Below are 13,970 nucleotides of genomic sequence, written 5' to 3'. Positions count from 1 at the left end.
AAGTTGGTGGAAAACACATGCTCCCAGATTTCCTATTCTTTCGGAGTTGGCTCGTGATGTGTTGGCAATTCCAATTTCTAGTGTGGCGTCAGAATGCGCGTTTAGCACTGGTGGCCGTATTCTTGATTCATTTAGGAGTTCATTGACTCCTAAATGTGTGCAAGCTCTTATTTGTCTTCAAGATTGGCTTAGAAAAGAGAAGAATCCTATTAATGTTGAAGAAGACTTGAAGTATCTTGAGGAAATCGAGCTTGGTAAGCTTTAATATTTGTGTGTATTTTAATTCAAAATAATATATCATGCTTTTTCTTTTGTATGACATATTTGGTTGTATTATCTTTAGATATGGAAAATAATGGAAGCACTACTAGCATTGTTTGATGTATAGTTGCAACTTGCATCTTGAGTGGTAAGTTTAATACTCTATTTGTTTGGTGATAACTGATAATGATATACTTAATATTGTGTAGTTCTGTTTTATTATCATCAAACTATAATATTCTAACTTATGATTTATATTTTTTTAGGTTCAAGTGCAATCATGCCCCGTGCTACTGCTCAACGCCCCGTGCTACTGCTCAAGAGTCATGACTGTTTGTTGAGGGATGCCCTCTCTGTTTTTGTTGCACTATGTTTAAATGTTTAAGTGTTAAGGCTGTGCAGACTTGCAGTTGGACTGTGTTGGACTTGTTAAGACTGTTTTTGTTGGACTGTGTTTAAGTTGTTGGAATTGTTGGACTGTGTTAAATGTTTAACTCATTAACTGTGTAATCAGTACTATGCAATTGGCAATTGTGCAACTGCAGATATTATTCTGCAATTGCAGATGTTTTTTTGCAACTGCAGATGTTATTCTTGTGCAGTAATATAGTTGTGCAACTGCAGATGACCAGATGTTATTCTTGTTTCACAGTTTCAGGCTTTCAGGTTTCACTTTCAGCCATGTGCACTGCTTTGTATATATCAGACTGAACAACTGCACAGGTTTCAGAGTTATTGTATATATCAGACTGAACATTGTGCAGTTGTGCTTGACTGTTTGTGCACGTTCACGTTGTGGACTTGTGGTTGTGCACTTGTGCAGTTGTTTTACAGTTTTAGAGTGAAAATTATAGTGTCAAATTAGAGTGAAAATTACATTGTTGGTGTTTCAGGCTTTCAACCATGTGCACGTTCTTGTGCTGTGCATGTCCAAAGTCCAATTGTCCACTTATATATTGAAAAACAGTGCATAGTCCACTGTTTGTTACTTGTCACAGTTTCTGGCTTTCAGGTTTCAGCCATGTGCAGTTGTGCTTGACTGCTTGTGCACGTTCACGTTGTGCACTTGTGCAGTTGTTTTACAGTTTTAGAGTGAAAATTATAGTGTCAAATTAGAGTGAAAATTACAGTGTTGGTGTTTCAGGCTTTCAGCCATGTGTACGTTCTTGTGCTGTGCATGTCCAAAGTCCAATTGTCCACTTATATATTGAAAAACAGTGCATAGTCCACTGTTTGTTACTTGTTAGCACAACACTTAAAACTTAGCAGTTAGCAATTAGCATTGATTGTTAAAAACCGAAACCGTACCGATACCGTGCCGAACCAAAATAAGAAATACCGAACCGTACCGAAATAATTTGGTACGGTATTTTGTATACACAATTGATAAACCGAATACCGAAATACCGAACCGAAATTCTAAAAACCGAACCGAAATACCGAACGCCCACCCCTAGTTTCTCTAGTGATTTCCCTCGCATTATCTAGGAAGTGTTGGGTATTTCTGCTTCTAAAGGGTGTGAATGAGAGATACACCTTTTAGATTGTACCTTTTTATTTTACCCTTTTATTGTCTATAAATTTAGAGGTTTGATTTTTACATAGAGAAAAATCTGAAAACTTCCCCTTTCTTGTGTACATTGTTGCACTGGTTTTTCAAAACAAACATATAAGTATTAAGTGTGATTTATTCCGTTTGTTGAGTTCGCTGAAGTTCTACAATTTCGATTGCCAGTATGACATAATAGTTTTTCCGTTCTATTCTGGGAGGAAGTAATCCATCTTGGGTAACAGTGACAGAATTAAATTCCTTTAGGACACACAAACAACTTGTGGGCTCAGAAATTATTTTATAATTTGCTTTATTGAACTATAACATTTCTTTACTTCTCTAATTTTCACACAAGCAACATGTATTATTGAACCATAATACATGTAGAGGACAATTCATCAGTCCTTCGGAAATATCAAAGCCTTTCACTTCCTCTCTAAACTTTCTGATTTATGCAGGAAATAATTCCTCAGCCTAGGAAATTTGGAAGCTTTTCTCTTCTTTAGACTCACATAACAATGAGTGATATCTCAAGGACGAGTCAAATTTCAATTAGGATCATCATATGAATGAGTAAGAGAAATCCGCCATCCATGTAACATTCTAACCAAATCAAACAAGTCAAAGTTCCAAACATCACAAGTACAATACACTAAATTCTCGCCATCTTAGTCGGTGTCAGACACTGGATCAGATCGACGACTGTGCATAAATTTATGCATTAGTTTCTGCAGCCGATCAAGTTCTAAAAAATCTGCTTCAAACATTTCTGTCACCTCTTTTAGTTCTCTCTGCAATGAATCCATCTCTTCTTGTTTCCGCATTGCCTGTAACTTCCTCCGTGTTGCCTCCAATTCACCCTGATTCACAGAGGACTGTGAAGAATAAGAAGCAACAGGCGATCCTGGCGATTGACGATTGAATGAACACTCTGATCCAACGCCGTAGGCTCTCTCCTTATGTACGCCACCAACAACCTTAAGAGAAATGTCCACATTATCAGATGGGTTGCTTGGCCCATCTTGATCGTCAATCGACTGACTCTGAATGTCCTCCTCCAAATTTTGTTTATACTCATTCTGTGAGAAAAGTAATCATAATTATACAAAATGAACTTTGTTAAAGAACACGAAATAAGAAGTATGTTTGGATCTTACATATGTTTGCTTAGCCTGCAGTTTAACACAATCCTTTTTTTCATCCTCCTTTTTCATGGTGTTGGTCTCCTGGAAGACTTCATTGTAAGTCTTTTGATGCAAAAGAAAGAATAGGTGTTTATTAGAAATTCCTGAATATAGTTAAAAACTAAGATAAATATATCAAATAAGTTACCAATCTCCTCCGGGGAGTCCTCGTAGTAGCTAAACCATCGTTCTGCAACGAGCCGCCCTTTTCAGATGCTTGAACACCCTTTGCCTTAGTACTCTTCTTCTGAAAGGCCTCCTCATTAGTAAATTTTGAAAATTCATATCCATATTAGGCGCAATCTCTCCGTGGGCAGTCCAAAAATAATTTTTTTTTTTTGAACCCATTTTCATTAAGATAAAGTTTAATATCCTCCGGCTTCAACAACTTTTTGCACTTACACTTCTTACAAGGACACCTAATCGTACCTTCATCACAAAATTGAGAGAGCGACATTGCATAATCAATAAATCCAGCAACCCCTTGTACAAATTCTTCCCTCAACCCTCCACGATTGGGATAATTCCTTTTATACATCCATCTACGTCGTTGTTCCATCTGCACGTACAATCAACAAATAAATAATTCACTTTTTAAATTCTTCAATATAACAATCTTTTAGATATTCTCAATTAAATGTACAAGTTAACTTATAAGGAGCATAACCTTTCGATTTTCTCTAATTAAGTGTCACACTCCTACCTTTTTTGTCATGTTTCAGGGTTTTCTGGCTATGTTAAGCTAGGCTTTCTCAACAATTGCTAATTGTCTATGACTAAAAAATTAAAGTTTCAATGCATATCTTTTTAAATTTGATGCTAAATATGTTTTTAGACACTACAATTTTTTTCACTTGAATATATTACGCGCTTCTAAACTAATTAGCCAACGTCAACTATACAGCATAAAATTTTCATTAACTAAATGGAATTGAAAATCGCAACAATTATCACAAAGATAGCACAAAACTATAAATATCATTTCAAACAACTATCACAAATCATTTTTACAGATTTTTATCAATTACTTTCACACATAAAACCTAAATCCTAATAAACTAAATACAGATCTGCAAAAAGCAAAAATAGTAAATAAACTACAAGAAAAACATAGAAAAAGAAACACTGAGTAAGATCTGAAAAAGGAAAAACAGTAAATACAAAAAAAATAAAAATAGAAAACTTACCTCAGTGACTTTATGCACTAGTTTCTCAAATTGAGCAAATTTTAAACGACCTGCTTCGTGCCTTTCTGTCAGCTTTTGTAGTTGTCTCCGTAATGAATCCATCTCTACCTGTTCCCGCATTGCCTCTAACTGCTTCTCCGCTGCCTCCAACTCATCCTCATTCACTAAAGATTGTGAAAGAAGAAGAAGAAGCACCAGACTATATTGGTAAAAAACTGAATTTACATTGTAGGTGACGTGACATGACACGTGGACTGGTCAAACGGTCAAAACACAATAAATAGCCAAGAGGCACGGGCGATAACAGATAAGGGAAAAAGAAAGCAACATAGGTGCGGACCGTTACTAAAATAGGTACGAGTCTCGTACCTATCCAAGTCATTTTAAGACCAAAGATCGGAAGAAGTTGAAGATACGAATCTGACGACGTAAAAGAGTCTAAATACAGCATTGAATATCAAATACGTTAGAATATTTAATTTAAAAAGAAATGATTGTGTAACGTTTCTTTTAATGTCATTTATTGCTCATAATTGCCTCATTAAGACAAATGCATTACATCTTCTCCTAGAATTAGCTATAAAAGGAGAAGAACTCACCATATATAAGGATACTATTGGAATCTTACTGAAATACAAAACTATTTACTGTTTTACCATTGTAAGCACGTGATTTTTGCCCTACATGAGAATTACTCCCAAAAAAAATGCAAAATAAAATGATTTTCTTTGGTGTGCAATTTTGAGTATTTTTGTGACATTTTTGGATTATTATTTGTATTTGTCTGTGTTTGCTTATCTGTTAAATTAATAAAAAATACAAAATATGTCATATTTTACATGTAGGATTTAATTCTACAATTGTTAGTAATTAAATTAGTTTTACAAAAATTAAAATTACAAAAATAGGCACCTTTTGCATTTTTAGCATTTAATGTCCAAATATACAATTTTATGCTTAATTATTACTTAATTGTGCTTTAATTGTTATTGGTAGTTAATTTGCACTTTTATAACTTAATTTAGTTTTTAATAATAATTTAAGTATTCTTATGATTTAGTTTTAGAAAACAAAAGAAGAAAAGATAACAAAAATACAAATAAAAATCGGATTGGGCCACTTCTTCAATTTTCAACCCCAGGCCCAAACAATTGTCCACGACCCAGTCCACTTCACACGGGTCGACCCGGTCCGCCCCATTAACCCATTGACCCAAGACCCACTCTTCATTTTGTCAAAACACAAAACAAAAAAAAAACAAAACAAAACAAAACAAAAACCCTAAAAACCTAAACTAAACTCACCCGCCCCCTCCATCTTCTTCCTCTCCAAAGCTCCAAGAAAAGCATCCATGGCAACCTTTACCCCCAACACACACACACACACGTTGTCCAGCCCGTTCCCAGTGCGTCGACGCTTCTGCTTCACTCCATCTCCTCACGCACACAACCAGCCGCTGGTTCGTCTTCCCCGGCGACGAGCTGGAAGCTCGACACCCATGGTTGCTGCCTCCGTAGCTTCGACCTCCATCCATGGCTGCCGTAGTTTCTTCTTCTACTTTCAACTTCATCGTCCAAACGGACCCAATGAACTGGCTGCCTCACCTCCAGCTTCTCCGTCGACCACTACTCGTCGAAACACCCGAAACCCGCCAGCCCGTCGTCACTATCCCGTCGCCCCAGCTCCCTTTCCATCTTCACGTTAGTCAACCACGTCTTCAGCTCCGCCAAGACAGCCATGGCTGCTGCACCATCTTGTCCGAAAACTCCCAGTCCAAACACCACCCCCACGACCCCTCGTTCTTTTGAAACAACAACAATCACTGTTGCGTCGTCAACCACCATTGCATCGCCTCAATATCGAGCAGCTGTCCGTCGACTTCCCCGTCGACTTTGTCGCCGTTGCTTCTCCATTTCCTCCATTTGATGCTGCGTCGATTGCTGCTGCTGTGTCGACTGCCGCTACTATCTCGACGTGCTTCTTAAAGTCAAGTTCGTCGTCGAGTTAGTCGTTGAGTCCGGGCAGATTTATTCCCACCTGAGGTTCGTCGAAACAGTTCATACAATCGAATCTGTCGTTTTTCATCTCCGGTTAGTAGTTTTTTTTTGAGTTTTATTTTGTCCGTATTTTGTTTTGATATTTTCGAATCTAAAATCGGCAAAATGTTTGTTTTGTTCATATCTATGGTTAGATATTTGATTTTTTGTGTTGTTCATGTTTATGTGTTTTGTTGAATTAATTTTCAGATTTCAAATGAAAGATTAATTAGTTATTTTTCATGTTTATTTCATGTTTGATTGTTGTTTAAGTGAATATTTGTTAGTTTAATGTTTGTTAGATCCAAATTGAAATTTAATTGGTTATTTCTTCAATTTGTTTCATGTGTTATGTATTTTCCAAAAAATATTAATGTTGTTTGAATCGTTAGAATCCGTCATGTTTGTTGCTTAAAGATAGATTAAATTCATGTTCGTCTTGGTTTGAAGTTCATGTTTAAATCCAATGATTTAATGTGAGTTTATGTTTGTCTTTGATTTGTTATTTTAATTTGAATCATGCATATTGTTGTTTGTATTATTGTCTCTTTGTTCATCCATTAATGGTCTAAATTAACCAGGATTGGTTCCCGATATGGTTGATTTATTTCCATTAATTTGGAGTTTGTGTTGTTCATCATGTTCATGTAAATTGTTGTTGAAGATTGTTGAGAAATTGGTCATCTTGACTATATTTTGGTTGAGTTATGATTAATTGATTGTTTAGAGCAGAGGGGTAATTTGGTAAATTGCATTGCATTCGGGGGTAGATTTGTAATTGCAATAAGGTCGGAGGGGTAGTTTGGTAATTAAACATTATTTTGATTCTTTATGTTAAGCATGGGGGACAAATATAATGGGGTGGGGTTTTTGATGTACTTGTTTAATATAATAGGGAACAAGACAAAACATAATGGGGAGGAATCTTGTACTTTTTTTAATATAGGCATGGGGGACATATGGTAATGGGTTGGGAATGTGGTATTTATTTAATGTAGGCATGGGGGACAAAGTTTAAAATAAAGAAAACATTATGTAGTGGGACAAAACATGCCATTGGGGGAATAATTTTGGGGTTGGGAATTGAAGACTTGTCTTGCTATATATAGAGGACTATTCTTGACATTAAGAGGGGGGTTTTTTGGAAAAAGAGTAGAACTTGAACCTTGAGAGGATTTTTTTGGAGAGAAAAAAGAAGAGAGTTTTTTAGAACTTGAATATTAAGAGATACTTGAGAGAGTTTGTGAGAGTAAAAGAGAAATCCAATTTGAACTTTCACTCGAATAATTTCTGTTTGCTTTTCTTCGAGTGTTATTCAAAAATCCGAAGCTACTGCATCTCGTGTCTTTTCTCTCTTCTGCTTTGACTGCGATTGTACTTTTTTCACTGTTGAGTTTTCAATCTGTCACTGGGTTATTCTATTGGTCGTTACTGGTTTTGCGGTGTTGCGGAACCTGCTGTTGCTGCGTTATTACTGTTGCTGACTCCTACTTCTTTGTTCTTGTACTGCTGTTTCCAGGTACACATTTGTACACTCTTGGCTTGAAGCGAAAAATGAAATATTAATCAGGCTCCTGTTCCTGTTGAATTCTTTTGTTTGGATCTGTGTTTGAATATTAATTTTCCTCTCTTCGTATAAAAATGTAGTCGATTAATTAATGAGTAATGAGGTTGCATATGTATTATTTCTTCATCTAATAATGCTAGTTTAAATTATTTGAAGAATAGTTAATCGGCTTTGATATTATTGTGTATTTATCTCATGTTCTAGCAAATAATAAAAATGTGGAATGAAAGCAGTTTTTCCTTGTACAAACGCGATCGCAATTTTCCGTTCACATAAGCCGTAACTTAATAACTAATAAGTTGCGTTTTTTCAGCATGTAAATAATTAGGAGATTTTTCTTTTATTTTAGAGACGAACTTAATAGAAAATGTAGTCGCTATAGGTTTATCCTTTTAAAATAAAAATGAGACGAGCCTCGCCAAATAAATCACAAACCGTCGGGGCCCTCAATAAAATACATAACCATTGACTAGACTTTGGATTTGGCCGTTTAATGAACCTTCACGGCCTCTTCCCAAAATAACAATACGTTAGACTCTTTAGGACGCGCCTTAATAAATTTTACCTTCTTAAACTCGGGTGCACATTTATGTGACCCAAATCCAATTCTCAACGGAGTCGAAATGTGTTTCTAATCACGGGTACATTGATTGTGACGTGGTTCGAGATGCGTGTCCATGACGTTGCAATTTCATTTAAAAAAAAATTAGAATGAGATGAGCCTCGCCAAATAAAACACAAATTGCGGGGCCCTCAGTAAATATTTGCTTTAAAAAATTGTTTAGACTTCGGGATGGACCGTTTAGTAAAATTCCACGGTCCTACCCAAAAATAAACACGCTAGTCGCTTTAGGCGCGCCTTTAATAATTTAATTTCCTTAAACTCGGGTGCACATTGATGTGACCCAAATCCAAATCTCAACGGAGTCAAAGTGTGTCGACGACCACGGGTACATTGATTGTAGCGCGGTTCGAGATACATTTTCACAACGTTGCAATTCTTGATAAAAACAGTAAATGATAAAAGCGGTTAAAAGTTAAATTTTGCACATAAGTTCACACTTGTATAAAATCAGATAATCAAGCCGAATATAACAGTTGAGCGACCGTGCTAGAACCACGGAACTCGGGAATGCCTAACACCTTCTCCCGGGTTAACAGAATTCCTTATCCGGATTTCTGGTACGCAGACCATAATATAGAGTCATTCTTTTCCTCGATTCGGGATTAAAATTGGTGACTTGGGACACCCTAAATCTCCCAAGTGGCGACTCTGAAATAATTAAACCAATCCCGTTTCGATTGTCCTTTAATTGGAAAAAACTCCCTTGCGCCCCCTCGGGCGCGTAAAAAGGAGGTGTGACAGCTCTGGCGACTCTGCTGGGGACTAAAAACCCAGAACCACTGGTTCAGGGTTAAGAATTCGAGCTTAGAATAATTGTTATTATTTGGCTTTATTTATTATCTGATTTTATTACATGTTTTGAGCCTAATGTGCTAAATGCTGCTTTTACCGCTTTGATATTATTTGAACTGTACATATCAACTGTGCCGAAACCTTTCTCTTCTTACCTCCGGGGAGAAGCTCGCTGGTCGAGACTCCCTATTCTGTTAGTGTCAATACCTGAAATAAGAAAGAGGTCGGACAAGTTACAAAGCCGGACGATCTCGCGGGTCCCCGGTACGTAGCCCCCTCCTCGGCTCGAGTTGTCCGCTCGGGTACACAGTCTAGAACAAATACCCAGGTTATGAACCTAGAATAACTCAGCTTCATGCCGGATCCCTAGTAGGAACGTTTGTTTGCATCACGTGCATTTGACTTTGGAGGCTCAACACAGGGGTTGGGTCTGTCTAGGACAGGTGTACCAAAAATGGAAATGACCATCCTGATGCATCTTACTTGCTACTACTTGCGAATTTATTCGATTCAGACTTGTGTATTGACTGTCTTGTGAATATCAGGAATAACATTTTGAAATGCGAAAAAAAGGAAATAGCGGTTAGAGAATTGATTGCTTATTTTCGAATAAAACCAAATACCCGAATACTGTCAAAACTCTGCCGAAATTTTAAGAAAATGAGAAAAAAAATGTTTAGTTTGTTTTATTAAAAGGAAAAAAAATCATCATTGTTCTGTTTTGTTTTTCAAAAAAATATAGAAAAGAAAATAGTTTGTTTTGCCATGAAAAGAGTCTTATTTTTTTTTTAAAATGTTTTTTTATTTTTTGCAAAAATAAAAAATAATTAAAGAGCCTTTCTTTATTTGTCACAAATATATATGTATGTATATATAAATCCAAAAAGTTTTTTTTTATTTCCAAAAAATATATATATGTCTTTATTTGTTGCAAAAATATTTGTCTTGCCAAAAAGTCTAGAAAAGTTTTTAGACCCCAAATTTTCAAAACAATAAAAATCCAAAAATATTTTCCATTATGGACTTCTTTATAAAGTCTTTCTAATTGTTTTTTTTAAAAATAATAATAATAATAATAATAATAATAAAAAACAAATCCGAAAATATTTTGATTCTTCTTTCAAAATTGAAAAGGTAAAATTCCGAAAAATATTTTCTTCTTCCTTTAGAATAAGAAAAAAAAACAAATGGAAATTAAAAAAAATATATATATCTTAGAAGTCTTTCTTTTAAAAAGAAAATCAATCAAAAATATTTCCTTTCTCCTTTTAAAGTAGTTCTTTCACAAATTCAAAAAAGGAAGTTAGTTCATCTACTTATTCTTGATTGCCCGAACTACGCGGGTTTGATTCTCACCGGATGTGAGATACGTAGGCAACCCTCATCGGGTCCAACCCCACCTTTTGCTAAAAAGCCAAAAACAAATAAATAATAATAAAAGAATAATATGTCAAATTTTAATTTTGTCATAAAGAAGTCGGGTGACGTTGTTTTATCAAGACATAGCCGAATGTTCCCGAGAGGGACGCCGGAAGGCTGACTTTGCATAAACAGCCACCTTTGGGTCATTTTTTAAGATTTGTTCCAGTTGACCCACACAGCCTTAAAAATCTTCGTCCCCGAGACGTTGAAAGGCCGTGTTTGCAGTATTGAGTTTTCTAATTTGAAAATCGATAAAAAGAGTCATAAATAAGTCAGGTGATGCTGTTTTGTCATAAATAGCCGAATGTTCCCGAAAGGGACGCCGGAAGGCTGACTTTGCATAAACAACCACCTTTTGGGTCATGTTTAGGAGTTTGGTCCAGTTGACCCGCACAGCCTTAAAAATCTTCGTCCCCGAGGCGTTGAAGGGCCGTGTTTGCAACTCCACGTTTTCATTGTAATTTGAAAAAAAAAACAAAGAGTCAGCAGTTAGGTGAATACCGTTCGGATTTTTGGTCAAAATAAGCCGACCCAGCTTCGGCCGCGTCTTAAACCGTTCTTGCCGAAATAGCCTTAGAGTATCTTTCAGTTGTCGAAAGGTTATTTTCGTAAAAGAATGGACAAGTTTGTAAAAGTGTCATAAAATAATCCTCCTCGGCCTCGAATTCATGTGGAATTTGGAAGGGGCCACGTTTGCAAAAATAACCGTTCGGTTGCATTTGTCAAACAGAGAAAGGGGGTCAGCCTTTTGTTTTGAGTTTGTAAATCTTTTGATTAGAATATGTGGGTTGTTTGATTTTCAAGTTTGCAGGTCATCTTCAAACCTTTGAAACCTAGTTTGTTTTAAAATTGAAAAATGTGTATTATTGTTTAGCTTTTATTGGTCCGAACTACGCAAGGTCTGATTCATGCGGGGTCATGATACGTAGGCAATCTCCATAAGATTCGACCACAACAAAAAGAAAATGGAAAAAAAGGGAGAATGAAAAAAAGGAAAAAGAGAAAGAAAAAAAAATGAAAAATCGAAAGAAAAAGAAAATACAAATAAAATAAAATACAGGGTTTCCCAAAGTGCTTTAAAAGGGGACAAATAAGCAAGTCGGGGGACGCATGTTGTTTAAAGCAAAGCATGTTAGAAACGGTTAACGGCCTAGGGGCATTGCATCCTCAATGTGTTGTTGTCAAACCTGTTAAACTCTAAACGCTAACAAGTTTGTTGTTTTCCGAATCTCAAACAGTTAGTTGTTAAAGAATTCTGGCAACACACCCTTACCAAACTATATCCAAAGGACCGATAACAACAAGCATGACTACTTCAGAGAATAGTACCGAGGAAGAAAGGCCGGTGAGCCAGTTGTTAAAGGAAGCAATGGGAAAGATAGAAAGGATGGGATTAGAGATGAATGCAATGCAGCTAGCTCTAGCCAAGTCACAAAAGAGCCCTGAGCCGTTGGGGCACATGCCGGAATACCCTCACTCCGGCCCTTCAACAAGCCATCCGAATCCCCGTTATCATCAAGAAAGAAGCCCTCATGATTCCCAAGCTCTACCGCCCCATCAACCTCTCCCAATACTAAATGTTCCGACTTATATGGGACCCACATCAGCCACCCTGCAAAGATCAAACAGCGAGCCATTACTTCAGGCTCCCGATACGCAATACCATCCCCCTGAGCCTACATTCCATGCCCCCGAACCACGTGCCTACAATCCACATTTGCAGGCACCGACCGAAATTGAAAAGCCGGTTAAAGCCCCAGAACAAGATGAGGTTTTGAGGAAATTCAAAAGCCTGGAGCAGTCCTTCAGGAACCTGCATGGATTGGGCAACCAGGTCAGCATGGCCTACAAAGATCTATGCCCTTTCCCGGATGTCCAACTCCCGGTCGGGTTCAAGATGCCTAAGTTTGATTTATATGAAGGGCACGGTGATCCCATGGCACATTTGCGGGGATTCTGTAGTAAAATGAGAGGGGCAGGCGATAAAGATGAACTGTTGATAGCCTATTTTGGCCAAAGTCTGAGCGGATCGGCACTCGAATGGTATACCAAACAGGATTCCAGCAGATGGTACACTTGGGATGATCTGGCGCAGGCTTTTGCAGGTCATTTCCAATACAATCTCGAGATAGTCCCTGACCGTCTCACGTTGTTGAGGACCGGGAAGAAGCCCGGGGAAAGTTTTCGCGAGTTCGGGTTCCGCTGGAGAGAGCAAGCAGCCAGAGTCGATCCTCCCATGAGAGAGGGAGAGATGGTGGACTACTTCTTACAAACCTTGGAGCCAACTTACTTTGGTCATCTAGTGACGACAGTTGGTAAATCTTTCAATGAAGTAGTTAAAATGGGCGGTATGATCGAAGAGGGACTCAGGTCCAACAAAATCCTGAGCTATTCGGCAATCAAAGCAACCACTCAGGCCATCCAGAGCGGCACTAAGGGTGTACTGGGGAAGGAGAAGAAAGAAGATGTCACGACTGTTGAGTCGGGAGCATGGTTCGGATCTAGAGGCCCGTCACCCTACTATATCCAACCACGACCCTACCATCAAAATTACCCCCGCACTCCATATAGCCCTCCACAACATTATTACCCACTGCCAGATCCCCATTTTTCCGTTCATCATGCACAAACCTATACCCACTCTCCAGCACACGCACAATGGCGTGCGCCGGCCCCCCAAAATACATACCCACCTCCACCAAACATATATCCACTTCCGAGGGCCTATAGAAATCCTCCAGGGTCAGGTTTCCGGGGGAATCAAGCTTTTAAGAATGAGAGGAAGCAGAAATATACTCCGCTGGGAGAATCCTATACTACCGTGTTCCACAAATTGAGGCAGTTAGGCCTATTGAATCCTATTGAGCCCAAATTACCAAATCCTCTTCCTGAAAATCTTGACCCTTCAGCAAGTTGTGAATATTGTTCGGGGGCTCCCGGACACGATACTGAGAGATGTTGGAAGTTGAAGAATGCCGTGCAAGAACTCATCAACACAAATAGGATCGAGGTTCAGGTTCCAGAGCCGCCAAACATTAATGACGATCCTTGCCGGTGAAAATAAATGAAAATTGGACGGTCAACAATTGGACGGCTACTCCTCGTCCTATCCGAAGGGAGTCTTGGTAGTGGGCTCTGATTTTTCTTTCTTGTTTTGGATTATTGCAGAGTTGTAATCCAGTTTTGTTTTAGTGTGAAACTCTGTTATCCCGTATTTCTATAAAGCGAAAGCTTTTCTCTTCTTATTTTGTTTTAAGTCTGTTTTCTTCCTTTTCTCTTTCTAAACAAAGCTCTTTATACTGATTCCAATGACGTGGCATGCATAACGGATCTTCAACTTAGTC

At 37.8% G+C, this 13,970-nt stretch overlaps 1 protein-coding gene across 1 annotated transcript; it reads right to left on the bottom strand.

The window, feature by feature from the left end:
- Nucleotides 1–2,479: 2,479 nt before the first annotated feature.
- On the bottom strand, nucleotides 2,480–4,268 carry LOC104246836 (uncharacterized). The gene is made up of 5 exons (XM_009802729.2): nucleotides 4,185–4,268; nucleotides 3,427–3,556; nucleotides 3,146–3,244; nucleotides 2,971–3,060; nucleotides 2,480–2,892 (listed from the first exon to the last, which is right to left on the bottom strand). The coding sequence occupies exons 2-5, from the start codon at nucleotides 3,457–3,459 to the stop codon at nucleotides 2,482–2,484; spliced, it is 633 nt and encodes a 210-aa protein (XP_009801031.1). The 5' UTR covers nucleotides 3,460–3,556; nucleotides 4,185–4,268; the 3' UTR covers nucleotides 2,480–2,481.
- Between the last annotated feature and the right edge of the window lie 9,702 nt (nucleotides 4,269–13,970).

This window comes from Nicotiana sylvestris, chromosome 7 (genome assembly GCF_000393655.2).
Source record: "Nicotiana sylvestris chromosome 7, ASM39365v2, whole genome shotgun sequence".
Taxonomy (NCBI): Eukaryota; Viridiplantae; Streptophyta; class Magnoliopsida; order Solanales; family Solanaceae; genus Nicotiana; species Nicotiana sylvestris.
Note: the sequence above shows the minus strand (reverse complement) of the source record. Positions and strands in the feature narration are given on the sequence as shown.

Coding starts and splice junctions, on each gene's coding strand:
- LOC104246836 (XM_009802729.2), bottom strand. CDS start 3,459: ATGCAATGTCGCTCTCTCAATTTTGTGATGAAG. Junction 3,245..3,426: donor CTCTCAATTTTGTGATGAAG/GTACGATTAGGT, acceptor GAGGCCTTTCAG/AAGAAGAGTACTAAGGCAAA. Junction 2,893..2,970: donor TGCAGGCTAAGCAAACATAT/GTAAGATCCAAA, acceptor CTTTTCTCACAG/AATGAGTATAAACAAAATTT.